The 16,374-nt window shown below is 44.1% G+C and overlaps 1 protein-coding gene across 1 annotated transcript in view; it reads right to left on the bottom strand.

Annotated features, from left to right (window-relative positions):
- Window positions 1–5,207: 5,207 nt before the first annotated feature.
- LOC149432772 (phospholipase A2 inhibitor 25 kDa subunit-like) overlaps window positions 5,208–16,374 on the bottom strand; it is a 29,671-nt gene continuing 18,504 nt past the window's right edge. The window contains exons 3-5 of the mRNA XM_089664995.1: window positions 15,140–15,289; window positions 9,985–10,125; window positions 5,208–6,216 (exon numbers count right to left, since the gene is read on the bottom strand). Coding sequence (XP_089521121.1) covers window positions 6,023–6,216; window positions 9,985–10,125; window positions 15,140–15,289 — 485 coding nt within the window. The 3' untranslated portion in view covers window positions 5,208–6,022. The remainder of the gene's footprint in view (window positions 6,217–9,984; window positions 10,126–15,139; window positions 15,290–16,374) is intronic.

Here is a 16,374-nt window from a genome sequence, read left to right as displayed (position 1 = left end):
TCCATCTATTTAAGGGGAGTGCGATCAACAAGAAAAGACGCAAGCACGTGGGGGCCATACAAACTACTGAGGGCCATTCTGAGTTCCTGCAATGAAATTTCAACAAAATGGACTCGCCTGCTACATCATTTTTTCACACGTTGCTTTTCGGGGTGTCTTTCAATTCAGTCCTCTGTAGGCCGATCATTTTCATTTCCATCAAACGATGGGGCGTCCTTACGTTCCTCACACATCACCCCGTCCATATCAGTATACATATCCAGCAGGAGATTTCTCCCCATTGAGTTCTGATGTGGTTTCAAAGTGTTCCTTTAATTTTTTTGAGCAATATATATATATATATTCGGTTTTTTAAAGTGTTACTAAACCCACAACAGTACAATCAGTCTGTATATGCAGTAAAGCGTGCTTGTTATACTCACTATGGAACCTAAGAGGTTAATCCTCTGCATTGTGTAAAAAGGCTTCTTTGATCCTATCTGCTCTGATCCCCCCCCTTCTTCTACTGTCCCCAATCCATTTCCTGATAGAAGAGAACCTTAGGGGTAAGCTGTACATGCTCAGTTTGGTGTGTGTTGCTAGATAGTTATTAGAGTGCATGTGATCAGCACAGAGCCAATCAGTACTGTCCAGACAGAGGGACAATCAAGGGAGAATGAAAATTCCTCCTACAAGGTTTAACCAGTGCTCTGCTGGACACTGATAGAAGTCACAAGACTGCTATATACTGCTGATGAGAAAAAGTATTTAGCAGTTTATATTTACTAAAATATTTGAATTGCGATGTTCTGTGTACTATAGCAGACCACGTATAGTGAACGCAGGGTCCTGGGTTTAGTAACACTTTAAATATTCTTCTAATTGTCAGCAAACAAATTAAAAATGTAACATATTGTTTATCCCAAAACATTTTTTAAAATATCCTTCGATACTATACAGTGTTAAAATTCCTTTATACATGTCAAGAGTTCGTTTTATAAACTTCAACCTATTCATGAAACGTTGCTAAGAAGTATACGTGAGGTCGATGTATGTTGGTCAACGCGTTTCATGGGATCCCCGTCTTCATTAGGACCTTCTAGACCTCCATTATATTTTTTTTAGATTTATTTAATTTTTATATTGGAGGCCTAAAGGGTCCTGAAGAAGCGGGGGAGGATCCCACAAACTGCCAAAATGGGATTTCACATTTGGGCTGCTGAAAAGTATCACCTAGGATTGAATTGATAGGTGTTGACTGTAGGTTGCACGGAGAATTATTCACATATAAATGTCTGTGTTTCAGAAGGTGCTGCAACTGTTTATTCTGGAGTGGATGTTAAATGTTGCCTTAGTCCTTTTAGTCTCTAGGCATGATGAACTGTGTCTCCCACATTGTTGTTTTATTTTGCGCTTACCTGGTTATAAACCTTAGTAGCCTCCCTAGCGGTCTGATTATGTCAGTATTTCTGTGCTCGAAGCGGTACATTTTTTTGCATGGAAATACGTCGTTTTTTTATTGTAGGCCTGTAATTCTTAGGAATAACTCACTGAAATCTGTCCGGACAAGAGTCTAGTAAACATCCCGGGTAGGATAAAATTTGAAACATGAAATCATAAATTATAACATAATAAATAATCACAAAAAATAATAATAATACATTTAATTCAATAATATAATCAAACCAAAAACACTGAAATGTGAAATATAGCGCCAAGTTCGCACATCACTGAGCTCAGTCGCAGAATCGTTTTCAGTGTCTGATGAGGAATTTCCCCCACGAATCATTATCACTCAATTCTGCAAGTGGTTCTGATTTACTATCGCTGTTCTCTAGCCGGTCTAAAACCGCTTTTGACCTAAAGGGACGCTTTTTGGACGCCATGGACGTTTCTCAGTTTCCAGACAGAAAGAACAGTAAAAATGCAGGCAGGGCGCCGGGCAAAGCACTTGGGACAAAATGTATGTGAAATGGTTTGATACAGGAATGTTTTACTATGTGATTTTAGTGATTTTAGTAAATGTCACTTTTAGAATGTTCAAATTTCCCGCCAGTTCTGTTCCCCATACGTACTGACGTCGCAGGGAATGGAACCCGGAAGACAGATGCCGGCATCGGCCGGAGGACATTACAGGGGACACTGCAGGAGGGACATCGCGGGAGCGCAGGACAAGGTAAGTGAAGAAGAGATCCCGGAGCAACGCTGCAGTGTATTCCTGAGTGTAGCTCGGGGTTACCGCTTGTGGTGCTGAAACTTTACCCCGAGCTACACTCGGGAATACCGCCAGGGGGGTTAAGTGACAATATATTAAGTATATCTCTGCTGATCAGTTCAGTGCCCCATTTCTCGATATAGCTACTATGTGGTACCAAGTATCGCTTTCAGTAATTTACTGTTTTTGAGGCATTTGTACACTCAACCCGGTATGTTAGAGGGACGGAGGTTCTTGAAAACGTGAAGGTAAAGAACAAGGGACCCATCCTTTCCAGCGGCTCCTACAGGGGTTGTCATGTTTCACATGACTGTCATATGCCTTTAAGTGTTCTTTGTATTTTGTCTCTGCTCCTCCCTTTCCTCTGGTTTAGTTCATGCTGTATAGATAGCCCCACCCATTTTCCCAGTAAGGCATTTCAGCTTCAAGCCTCATGTCATGAAGCAGATCACATTATGATCTTTTGACCTATCCGATGTTCCTTGTTGTAAGATTCTCTCAGTTTATGAAATAAACTTCACGAGATCTACAAGGTGTCATCTGGATCGAGTCTCTGCCTGTGTTATTCAACTAAGATTGGAGTTATCGCTATCTCATCACAACTGTAAGTTACAGACATCACACTTACAATGCTTAGATTGGAGAGCCAGAACAGGGGTAGTGCTAAATGACATTTTTTTGTAACATAAAATGTTTTACTCAATTATGGAAAATAACTAAACAAAAACAGCAATTTACAAATGTTGAAATTTTATTAAAGTGAAAAATGAAATCAACTTAATACATCCGTATTTTTTATTTATATTGTGTTCAGAAAAACGTTATGGATTGTGGTGATAATGAAAAGCTGTTTTTTTTTAATCTTTGCTACTAACTGAAAACAAAATTCTCTCCCTTTCCCCCTTCCCTTCTCCCTCTATATACATATTTATCCCCCCCCCTCTCCCCCCCCCTCTCTCTCTCTCTCTCTCTCTCTCTTTCTCTCTCTGTATATATATATACAGTCAGGTCCATAAATATTGGGACATCGACACAATTCTAACATTTTTGGCTCTATACACCACCACAATGGATTTGAAATGAAACGAACAAGATGTGCTTTAACTGAAGACTGTCAGCTTTAATTTGAGGGTATTTACATCCAAATCAGGTGAACGGTGTAGGAATTACAACAGTTTGCATATGTGCCTCCCACTTATTAAGGGACCAAAGGTAATGGGACAATTGGCTTCTCAGCTGTTCCATGGCCAGGTGTGTGTTATTTCCTCATTATCCCAATTACAATGAGCAGATAAAAGGTCCAGATTCATTTCAAGTGTGCTATTTGCATTTGGAATCTGTTGCTGTCAACTCTCAAGATGAGATCCAAAGAGCTGTCACTATCAGTGAAGCAAGCCATCGTTAGGCTGAAAAAACAAAACAAACCCATCAGAGAGATAGCAAAAACATTAGGCGTGGCCAAAACAACTGTTTGGAACATTCTTAAAAAGAAGGAACGCACCGGTGAGCTCAGCAACACCAAAAGACCCGGAAGACCACGGAAAACAACTGTGGTGGATGACCAAAGAATTCTTTCCCTGGTGAAGAAAACACCCTTCACAACAGTTGGCCAGATCAAGAACACTCTCCAGGAGGTAGGTGTATGTGTGTCAAAGTCACCAATCAAGAGAAGACTTCACCAGAGTGAATACAGAGGGTTCACCACAAGATGTAAACCATTGGTGAGCCTCAAAAACAGGAAGGCCAGATTAGAGTTTGCCAAACGACATCTAAAAAAGCCTTCAAAGTTCTGGAACAGCATCCTATGGACAGATGAGACCGAGATCAACTTGTACCAGAGTGATGGGAAGAGAAGAGTATGGAGAAGGAAAGGAACTGCTCATGATCCTAAGCATACCACCTCATCAGTGAAGCATGGTGGTGGTAGTGTCATGGCGTGGGCATGTATGGCTGCCAATGGAACTGCTTCTCTTGTATTTATTGATGATGTGACTGCTGACAAAAGCAGCCGGATGAATTGTGAAGTGTTTCGGGCAATATTATCTGCTCATATTCAGCCAAATGCTTCACAACTCATTGGACGCTTCACAGTGCAGATGGACAATGACCCAAAGCAGACTGCAAAAGCAACCAAGGAGTTTTTTAAGGGAAAAAAGTGGAATGTTATGCAATGGCCAAGTCAATCACCTGACCTGAATCCGATTGAGCATTTCACTTGCTGAAGACAAAACTGAAGGGAAAATGCCCCAAGAACAAGCAGGAACTGAAGACAGTTGCAGTAGAGGCCTGGCAGAGCATCACCAGGGATGAAACCCAGTGTCTGGTGATGTCTATGCGTTCCAGACTTCAGGCTGTAATTGACTGCAAAGGATTTGCAACCAAGTATTAAAAAGTGAAAGTTTGATTTATAATTATTATTCTGTCCCATTACTTTTGGTTCCTTAATAAGTGGGAGGCACATATGCAAACTGTTGTAATTCCTACACCGTTCACCTGATTTGGATGTAAATACCCTCAAATTAAAGCTGACAGTCTTCAGTTAAAGCACATCTTGTTCATTTCATTTCAGATCCATTGTGGTGGTGTATAGAGCCAAAAATGTTAGAATTGTGTCGATGTCCCAATATTTATGGACCTGACTGTATATATATATATATATATACACCTTTCTCTCTATTTCCCCCCCCCCTCTCTCTCTATACATATTTGCCCCCCCTCTCCCTCCCTCCCTCTCCCTCCCCCCCCTCTCTCTATATATATTTCTCTTCCCCCCCCCCTCTCTCTCTCTCTCTCTCTCTCTCTCTCTCTCTCTTACTCTCTCTATATATATATTTCTTTCTCTCTATTTCCCCCCTCTCTCTCTATACATATTTATCTCCCTCCCCCCTCTCTCTCCCTCCCCCCCCCCTCTCTCTCTCTCTCACACTCTCTCTCTGTATATTCCTACCCCCCCTCTCTCTCTCCCCCCCCCTCTCTCTCTCTCTCTCTCTCTATTTCTCTCTCTCTCTCTCTCTCTCTATATATATATATATATATATATATATATATATATATATATATATATATATATATATCCGGCTGCCTCATAGATCAGCCTTTTTGTTATTAGACCAGGGGTGCCCAACCTGTGGCCCTTAGGGCCCTATGATGTGGTGCTCTACCTCAAACTGAATGCAGGAGTTTGGTTATAACAATAGAAGTCTATGGCAAAGAGCAGCTAACCCTCAGGAAAGCTGCAGATGCACTGCACTGCACCCACGATATGGGTAAACTACAGAGAATCAGTGTGAAAGAAGCCGTATAGGGGACTCAGGACAGTAAGGGCTTGTTTACAGTTGCAATTTGGAGGGCAGTAAAACCCCATAGTTGAGATGTGTTTTTAAAACCCCCCACCGGCCCCTCCCAATTTCTGGTGTAGCATCAGGGGTCACAATGGCGTCTTTGACCCATGCTCCAGGGGGGCCGTGTGGCCTCCCTGCCACGTTCTGTTTTACACTTGGGTATAAGGAGCATCATACACTGTACAAGAACTGATCCGCTCCATTTTTCCTCCTGCAGCTGCTAAATCCCGGCTTCTCTACTCCCTCCCTCTGGCATTTAGTGGCTGCAGGAGAAAAATGTTCACTATGCTATTTAAAAGTTTTAAAAATGAGATTTAGAACCATTTCATGTGGCCCTTAGGGCCCTATGATGTGGTGCTCTACCTCAAACTGAATGCAGGAGTTTGGTTATAACAATAGAAGTCTATGGCAAAGAGTATACGTTGTGGCCAGCCGGCCGTTACCAAAGCAGCTCTAAAAAAGGTTGCGCACCCCTGCATTAGACATTTCAGATCAATAACTTTAAAAAGAAAATACAAATCACAGCTGGGAGGTAGAAGCCTTTTTGGAGACCAGAACTTCCACTAGTACAGGTAAATTTAACATCAATCGATACTCCTTGGCCGCTAACAGATTGACTGCCGAGATCACAGATGCTTTTTGTGGCACAACCACGCACTGCCGTTGAAGATGGGTTTGGTCCTGTAAAAAATAAATAAATACAAAGTTTCAGGAAATTTAATATTTTCCAGCAAATATTTTTAAAAAAAGTTCAACTGTAATGGCAATTTGACTTCAATAAACACCAACACATATCAATCGATTCCCTGATGAAGTCACATGGTGGTGACGTAACGCGTAAGGTGGGCCAATGACGTCAAGCCGCACACACAGAAGTTTGCGAGCCTCTATCTTGTGAGAGACCAAGGAACAGCATCTGTTAAGGGGATAGAAGCCTCTTTTTTTTTCTGTGGTGCTCCAGATGAGCAAATTTTAATATGAGTGCAATATATTTCTTAATATTGGTGGGAAACAGCAATACGGCTGGCTCACATGTTGGTGACGGAACGCGTAAGGTGCGCCATTGACGTCAAGCCGCACACACAGAAGTTTGCGAGCCTCTCTCTTGTGAGAGACCAAGGAACAGCATCTCTTAAGGGGATAGAAGCCTCTTTTTTTTTACTTTGGTACTCCAGATGAGCACATTTTTACGTGAGTGCAATATATTTTTTAATACTTCATTTCTTAATGGTGGGAAACGGCAATACGCTATGATGGTTTATTCTTTCTGAACTGGAGGAAAATATCTTATGTGGCTCAAGAGGATGGAGTTGGATTGAGTTACACTGGGAATCCAATGCTGGAGAGTGCCCGAGGCTAAGCCAACCCTGGTAAAAGGGAAAAAGCCTATTTGACCTAATCTATTGAAGGTCAAATATTGGAGGTGAGAGTATATATTTATGTTGGTGGAGGAAATACACTGTTGTGGTGATAAGAGCACTGGTTGAATTCAAGAACTGCACAATTTATTGATTGATGGAAGGATCATAAAAAATAAAGACACTGCTACACAGCTATTCAAATAAATTGTGCTTTGTCAAAGGACTCACTACTATTTTATGTAATTTTTTGGCATTTTTCATATTTTTCCATTTGATTTATGTATGTACTGCACATATCATTTGCTAACACATTCACTATATTGCCAAAAGTATTGGGACGCCGGCCTTTACATGCACATGACCTTTAATGGCCCCCCGGTCTTATGCAGGCCATAGATGGGTCGAAAAGTGTCCGAAAATAAAATCGGCCAATTTTCGGATCGTTAGTGGGTTAATAGGTCGGCCGTTTTTTCGGTATTTTGGCAGATTATTTTTATCGGTAAAGTTTGAAAAAAATCGGCCGATTTTGCCGATCGGCCGATTTTCGCGACAAAGATGGGCAAATCGGCCGATCTTTTTACCAATAAAAAATTTGCGCATGAGCAGTGACCTGCAAAAGGATGACAAAAAGAAGAAGAAAAAGAAGAAGAAGAGGATGAAGAAGTAGAAGAAGAGGAAGAAGAAGAAGAAGAAAAAGAAGAGGAGGAGGAATAAGAAGATGAAGAAGGAGAAGAAGAAGAGGATGAAGAAGAGGATGAAGAAGAAGAGGATAAAGAAGAAGAAGAAGAGGATGAAGAAGAAGAGGATAAAGAAGAAGAAGAAGAGGATGAAGAAGAAGAAGAAGAAGAAGAGGAGGAGGAATAAGAAGATGAAGAAGGAGAAGAAGAAGAGGATGATGAAGAAGAAGAGGATGAAGAAGAGGATGAAGAAGAAGAAGAAGAAGAAGAAGAAGAAGAAGAGGATGAAGAGGATGAAGAAGTAGAAGAAGAGGATGAAGAAGAAGAAGAAGAGAATGAAGAAGAAGAAGAAGAGGATGAAGAAGAAGAAGAAAAGGATGAAGAAGAAGAGGATGAAGAAGAAGAGGATGAAGAAGAGGATGAAGAAGAAGAAGAATTCCAGTCCGGCAAAAAGTGTCCCTGCAGAGAGTTCCGCTATTTCTTTGACAGTTCTTTGACATTTATAGCGGCTACAACAATGTATCTATTTGTTTCCGAATAAAAACTTCTATATCCGAAATGGATACAAATGGATACATTGTTGCAGCCGCTATAAAAGTCAAAGAACTGTCAAAGAAATAGCGGAGCTCTCTGCAGGGACACTTTTTGCTGGCTGTAGACGGGATGAATATCGGCCGATTTTTTTTACCATTCCTGGTAATGTCGGCCGATTGAACAACCAATTTTTCATTTTTTTAAAGAAAAATCGGCCGGTTTTCTCCCTATCCATGGCCTGCATTAGTCCGTAGGGTTCAATATTGAGTTGGCCCCGCCCTTTGCAGCTATAACAGCTTCAACTCTTCTGGGAAGGCTGTCCACAAGGTTTAGGAGGGTGTCTATGGGAAGGTTGGACCGTCTTCCAGAAGCACATTTGTCAGGTCAGGCACTGATGTCGGGGGAGGAGGCCTGGCTCGTAGTCTCCGCTCTAATTCATCCCAAAGGTGTTCTATGGGGTTGAGGTCAGGACTCTGTGCAGGACAGTCAACTTCCTCCACCCCAAACTGGCTCCTCCATGTCTTTATGGACCTTGCTTTGTTCACTGGTGTGCAGTCATGTTGGAACAGGAAGGGGCCATCCCCAAACTCTTCCCACAAAGTTGGGAGCATGAAAATGTCCAAAATCTCTTGGTATGTTGACGCCTTAAGAGTTCCCTTCGCTGGAACTAGGGGGCCAAGCCCAACCCCTGAAAAACAATCCCAAACCATAATTCCCCCTCCACCAAACTTTACACTTGGCACAATGCAGTCAGGCAAGTACCGTTCTCCTGGCAACTGCCAAACCCAGACCTAGGCTCCAAATAGGCTGATTCACAGTTTCTCTCTCTTTTTTTTTCAATGAACATTTTGTTTAAACATTGAGAGATTAAAAAAAAATTCTGTGCAAATGCCTCAAGCATTCCTTCAACTGTCTAAAGTTTTTAACTTTCCAGACCAGATTCTCAGTGAAATCCCCTAATCAGTTCCAGCAAATTTCAGCAGAATAGATACCCCCCCCCCAACTCTAGTATAGCTGGGACCTCGATGAGCACATGTAGAACTACAGATAGACTGTTTAGAAGAAGAGCAGCCCTTCAGGCTGGAAACCTCTACTCCAGGACAAGAACAGGACTGCCCTAGGCCCTTGACTATTCATGCACTCCCCATCCACCTACTGGGCATCCTTTCCCAGGGATTGTCTAAGACCTCATAAATATTAAGGCTGTGGATCTGCCTTTTCCAGCTACTGCATTCGGGAACTCTCCAGAAAGCAGGTAAAAAGGTTGTCCCCAGCACAGGAAGTTGGGGGGGGGGAAATCTTTCTGAGGGCCATTTACTTTAGCATTCGCTCTTTGAAGAGCGATCGCTCTTTAGAGGGCATTCAACAGGCAGTAAAAAGATGTTATATTTGCCTCCTCGCCACCTGTTTTAACCCCTAAAACCCCACACAACTGCACCACAACCCCATTCATTTAGAAGAGATCTTTTTTTTTTTCATGCCACAAACCCCATCTACTGCCTTTGAAGCTCAAGGGAGAGGTTAAGGGTTGGTAAAACGAAAAAAAAAAAAAAAACAGCTCAACTGCATATTTTTTACCATCCCCCGAACACAAGTGTAAATGTGGCCTAAAGGAGTGTTGGATGGCAGTAAAACAGGTTTTCTGATCCTTCCCCATACAGCCCATAAAGTCTTGAAATCTGGCTATAGATACAGTTTATTCTTGGTTGAAGATGAACGGCACCCCAATGTCCCTCACTGCGTGTAACATGTAGCATGACATAACAATACACGTGTTTCACCACATTTTAATGCAATAAAGGGTAAAAAAAGTAAAAAAAAACAAAAAAAAATCACACACTTTATTAAGTAACACATGTTCTGTCTGTAATACTGACCTGATATTTTTGTGGTCTGGAGAAGACACATGTTCTCGTCCCCCGTACACTGCATCGTATCTGGAGTGTAACACCAGGTAGAGTCAGCAGACACGCAGGATCGGCACGTCAGTCCATTGGATACTGAGCTGTCACTTGGCACTAAGGAAAAAAAACATAACAATGATTTAATGGCATGGGATTAAAGAGCACCTACCATGGGATTAAAGAGCACCTACCATGGTATTAAAGAGCACCTACCATGGTATTAAAGAGCACCTACCATGGGATTAAAGAGCACCTACCATGGGATTAAAGAGCACCTACCATGGGATTAAAGAGCACCTACCATGGGATTAAAGAGCACCTACCATGGGATTAAAGAGCACCTACCATGGGATTAAAGAGCACCTACCATGGGATTAAAGATCACCTACCATGGGATTAAAGAGCACCTACCATGGGATTAAAGATCACCTACCATGGGATTAAAGATCACCTACCATGGGATTAAAGATCACCTACCATGGGATTAAAGATCACCTACCATGGGATCAAAAAGCACCAACCATGGGATCAAAGAGCACCTACCATGGGATCAAAGAGCACCTACCATGGGATTAAAGAGCACCTACCATGGGATTAAAGATCACCTACCGTGGGATTAAAGAGCACCTACCATGGGATCAAAAAGTACCAACCATGGGATCAAAGAGCATCTAATGCAGTGGTTCTCAACCTTTCTAGCGCCGCGACCCCTTAATACAGTTCCTCATGTTGTGGTGACCCCCAACCATAAAATTATTTTCGTTGCTACTTCATAACTGTAATTTTGCAGTAGGAGGAATAGTGCCACGTCATTGGTGTCATTGGGAGGAATAGTGCCCCATCATTGGTATCAGTGGGAGGAATAGTGCCCCGTCATTGGTGTCAGTGGGAGGAATAGTGCCCCGTCATTGGTGTCAGTGGGAGGAATAGTGCCCCGTCATTGGTGTCAGTGGGAGGAATAGTGCCCCGTCATTGGTGTCAGTGGGAGGAATAGTGCCCCCTTCATTGGTGTCAGTGGGAGGAATAGTGCCCCCTTCATTGGTGTCAGTGGGAGGAATCGTGCCCCGTCATTGGTGTCAGTGGGAGGAATAGTGCCCCGTCATCGGTGTCAGTGGGAGGAATAGTGCTCCATCATCGGTGTCAGTGGGAGGAATAGTGCCCCATCATCGGTGTCAGTGGGAGGAATAGTGCCTCATCATCGATATCAGTGGGAGGAATAGTGCCCCAACACTGGTGTCAGTGGGAGGAATAGTGCCCCATCATCGGTGTCAGTGGGAGGAATAGTGCCTCATCATCGGTATCAGTGGGAGGAATAGTGTCCCATCATCGGTATCAGTGGGAGGAGGAATAGTGCCCCATCATAGGTGTCAGTGGGAGCAGGAATAGTGCCCCATCATTGGTGTCAGTGGGGGGAGAAATAGTGCCCCATCATAGGTGTCAGTGGGAGGAATAGTGCCCCATCATTGGTATCAGTGGGAGCAATAGTGCCCCGTCATTGGTATCAGTGGGAGCAATAGTGCCCCGTCATTGGTATCAGTGGGAGGAATAGTGCCTCGTCATCGGTATCACTGGGAGGAATAGTGCCCCTTCATCGGTATCAGTGGGAGGAATAGTGCCCCATCATCGGTGTCAGTGGGAGGAATAGTGCCCCGTCATCGGTATCACTGGGAGGAATAGTGCCCCTTCATCGGTATCAGTGGGAGGAATAGTGCCCCATCATCGGTGTCAGTGGGAGGAATAGTGCCCCATCATCGGTGTCAGTGGGAGGAATAGTGCCTCATCATTGGTATCAGTGGGAGGAGGAATAGTGCCCCATCATTGGTGTCAGTGGGGGGAGGAATAGTGCCCCATCATTGGTGTCAGTGGGGGGAGGAATAGTGCCCCATCATAGGTGTCAGTGGGGGGAATAGTGCCCCATCATTGGTGTCAGTGGGGGGAGGAATAGTGCCCCATCCTTGGTGTCAGTGGGGGGAGGAATAGTGCCCCATCCTTGGTGTCAGTGGGGGGAGGAATAGTGCCCCATCCTTGGTGTCAGTGGGGGGAGGAATAGTGCCCCATCCTTGGTGTCAGTGGGGGGAGGAAGAGTGCCCCATCCTTGGTGTCAGTGGGGGGAGGAAGAGTGCCCCATCCTTGGTGTCAGTGGGGGGAGGAAGAGTGCCCCATCCTTGGTGTCAGTGGGGGGAGGAAGAGTGCCCCATCCTTGGTGTCAGTGGGGGGAGGAAGAGTGCCCCATCCTTGGTGTCAGTGGGGGGAGGAAGAGTGCCCCATCCTTGGTGTCAGTGGGGGGAGGAAGAGTGCCCCATCCTTGGTGTCAGTGGGGGGAGGAATAGTGCCCCATCCTTGGTGTCAGTGGGGGGAGGAATAGTGCCCCATCCTTGGTGTCAGTGGGGGGAGGAATCGTGCCCCATCCTTGGTGTCAGTGGGGGGAGGAATCGTGCCCCATCCTTGGTGTCAGTGGGGGAGGAATAGTGCCCCATCGTTGGTGTCATTTGGGGGAGGAATAGTGCCCCATCGTTGGTGTCATTTGGGGGAGGAATAGTGCCCCATCATTGGTATTAGTGACACCAATGATGGGGCACTATTCCCACTGACACCAATGATACTTACCTTGCAGACCCCTGCTCCAGCCTGGGCTCGCTCGCTCCCTCCCTCTCCCATGGTACCGACACTTACCTGTCAGATGTCTTCCTTCTCCGGCCGCTCTCCTCCTCTTCACTCGCTCGATCTTCACGGTGCCGCTCGGCTCCTCCTCTCCAAGCTCCACCTCCTTGCCGGTGATTGGCCACCTGTGTGCCTCTCCTGAGCTACAGTGCCGGCGGCCAATCACAGGCGAGGATTGATCTCGAGGTGTGTCCAGATGACAGGGGCGGCATGTCATCCCGCCCACACCTGGAGACGGCGGTGACGGCGGTGGCGGCGGCGGCGAGGAGCGGTGTCTCGGTTCCTAAGACCATCGGAAATATGTGTTTTCCGATGGTCTTAGGCGACCCCTGTGGAAGCGTCGTTCGACCCCCAAAGGGGTCGCGACCCCCAGGTTGAGAACCGCTGATCTAATGGGATTAAAGAGCACCTACCATGGGATTAAAGAGCACCAACCATGGGATTAAAGAGCTTCTACCATGGGATCAAAAAGCACCAACCAAGGGATCAAAGAGCATCTAATGGGATCAAAGAGCACCTACCATGGGATTAAAGAACACCTACCGTGGGATTAAAAAGCACCTACCATGGGATTAAAGATCACCTACCGTGGGATTAAAGAGCACCTACCATGGGATCAAAAAGTACCAACCATGGGATCAAAGAGCATCTAATGGGATTAAAGAGCACCTACCATGGGATTAAAGAGCACCTACCATGGGATTAAAGAGCACCTACCATGGGATTAAAGAGCACCTACCATGGGATTAAAGAGCACCTACCATGGGATCAAAGAGCACCTACCATGGGATTAAAGAGCACCTACCATGGTGCCAATTAGAATAAATTCTAATTCGAATGCCAGTTCGAATGATCTGAATTTGGTAGAATTTAAAAAAAAATTAATTAAACAAAACAAATTCCCAGAACAAAATGACACAAATTAAATTAATTTAACCAAAATAAATAATTTAACCCCTCGCCTACAGGGCACTTATACCCCATTCCTGCCCAGGCCAATTTCCAGCTTTCAGCGCTGTCGCACTTTGAATGACAGTTGCACGTCCATGCAACACTGTACCCAGATGACATTTATATCATTTTTTTGAGACAGATAGAGCTTTCTTTTGGTGGTATTTAATCACCTCTGGGATTTTTATTTTTTCTTAAGCAAACCAAAAACCACTGAAAATTTTGAAAAAAAAAGTTTTAGTTTTTGTTAGAAAAGTTTGTAAATAAGTGATTTTTCTTCTTCACTGATGTGCGCTAATGAGGCTGCAGTGATGGGCATTGATAGGCTGCACTGATGGACACTGATAGGTGCACTGATGAGGAGGCACTGGTAGGTGGCACTGATGGGCATTGACAGGCATCACTGATGGGCACTGAAAGGCAGCACTCATATATGGCACTGATAGGCGGCACTGACTGGCACTGTTAGGCGGCACTGATGGGCAGCACTGATAGGCGGCACTGATAGGTGGCACTGATAGGCAGCACTGATAGGTGGCACTGACTGGCACTGATAGACAGCACTGACTGGCATTGTTAGGTGGCACTGACTGGCACCGTTAGGCGGCACTGATAGGCAGCACCGACGGGCACTGATAGGCGGCACTGATAGGCGTTCACTGACTGGCACTGATAGGCAGCACTGACTGGCACTGATAGTTGGCACTGATTGGCAGCACTGATAGGTGGCACTGACTGGCACTGATGAGTGATACTGAAAGGCAGCTCAGATGGGCATTGATATGTGGCATTGATGTGGCCCTGATGGGCACTGGCAGGTGGCATGGATGAGCACTGAGAGCTGGCACTGATGGACACTGACAGGTGGCACTGCTGGGGCTACACTGATCATCAGTGCCCTGATGATCAGTGTACATGTCCCCTCCGAGGAATGCTGATTACTGGCTCTCCTCTGTCAGCTCATGGGGAGAAAATGCCGATAACCGGCATTTCCGTGTTTACATGTGGTCAGCTGTGATTGGAGCCGAGCCGTCATCTTCAGCTCTTTCCGTGAATTGGTGATCCGCTGTGTCCGAGAGACACAGCGCACCGCCGATTGCCGCGCTGCATGCTCCGGGAGCCGCGCATGCGCGGTGAGAATAGGAGGACGTCCTCCTCCCAGAACGATAGAACCACCTTGTGTGTCGAAACAAATGTTTTCCTTCTACACATGTCTACAGCCTGCCCATAGATGGTTTGAATCCCGGCCGGTTACCACCAAAAGAAAGCTCTATTTGTGGGAAAAAGGACATACATTTCATGTACAGTGTCGCATGACCGCTCAACTGTCAGTTAAAGTAGCGCAGTGCCGTATCGCAAAAAAAAAAAAAGGCCTAGTCGGGGGGGGGGGGGGGGGGGGGGATAAATCCTCTGGAGGGCAAAGCTCAGAACTGGATAGACAGATATACAAATTTGTTGGCAAGTAAAACAAAGACATACTGTATGTGTGTTTCGCTGTTTATGTGGAGGCACTTACAGGAAGGAAGGGTCGGAGTGCATTCATCAGTTGTACAACACCCTGAAACCATCTTCACTCTTGATTTTTCAGGAAGGCCGATACTTCCTTTCAGGTTACACTTATCCTGGGGTGTACATGACATCATATACGTTCTTGAAACAACTATACCTACAAGTAAGCAAACTGTATCATTCTCTTCAATAAATTAAAAAAAGAAAAAATTTATGGCAAACAAAAATGGCAACCACCCCAATTTATAACAAGCGTTTAGAGTAAACAGCTTTGCACAAAACAAGCAAGATAAAAAGATTCCCAGCACACTTACCAGCAAGCCAGCAAAAAAAAAAAAAAACCCATAAAAAAAACATAAAACAAAACAGCAAAACACTGTCTGGCATTTTGAGTTTAAAAAATATTGGCAACCATATGTGTTAGTTGCATTGCCTAGCCAAGGCCCCTCTGTATAAAACAGTCTTATGCAGGCCATAGATTTCCGATTTCCTTGCCGAATTTGCCGAATTGCCGATAAAAAAAAATCAGCCGATATTCATACTGTTAATGGGGAAAAATGTCGGCCGTTTTTCTTCATTTTAAGAGGTTTTGAAAATCGTCCATGATGGAAAATCCTGGGACGATTTGTTAGATCGGCCAATTTTCGCGGTAATTTATGGTCAAATTGGCTGTTCTTTGACAATAAATTGACTATGAGGAAAAAGAAATAATAGAAGAAATAGATTTTGCAGAAGAAATAGAATATCGAGATGAAGAATAGAAGAAAAGAGGAGATGAAATAGATTTTGCAGGAGAAGAAGAAATAGAATATCAAGAAGAAATAGAAGAAAAGAGGAGAAGATGAAATAGATTTTGCAGGAGAAGAAGAAATAGAATATCAAGAAGAAGAATAGAAGAAAAGAGGAGAAGATGAAATAGATTTTGCAGGAGAAGAGGAGATAGAATATCAAGAAGAAGAATAGAAGAAAAGAGGAGAAGATGAAATAGATTTTGCAGGAGAAGATGAAATAGAATATCAAGAAGAAGAATAGAAGAAAAGAGGAGAAGATGAAAAAGATTTTGCAGGAGAAGAGGAAATAAAATATCAAGAAGAAGAATAGAAGAAAAGAGGAGAAGATGAAATAGATTTTGCAGGAGAAGAAGAAATAGAATATCAAGAAGAAGAATAGAAGAAAAGAAGAGAAGATGAAATAGATTTTGCAGGAGAAGAAGAAATAGAATATCAAGCAGAAAAATAGAAG

The sequence above is a fragment of the Staurois parvus genome, unplaced genomic scaffold (assembly GCF_062004578.1).
Source record: "Staurois parvus isolate SC_StPar_1 unplaced genomic scaffold, SC_StPar_1.0 ptg002113l, whole genome shotgun sequence".
In the NCBI taxonomy this organism is placed as follows: domain Eukaryota; kingdom Metazoa; phylum Chordata; class Amphibia; order Anura; family Ranidae; genus Staurois; species Staurois parvus.
This window is presented reverse-complemented; position numbering and strand designations above follow the sequence as displayed.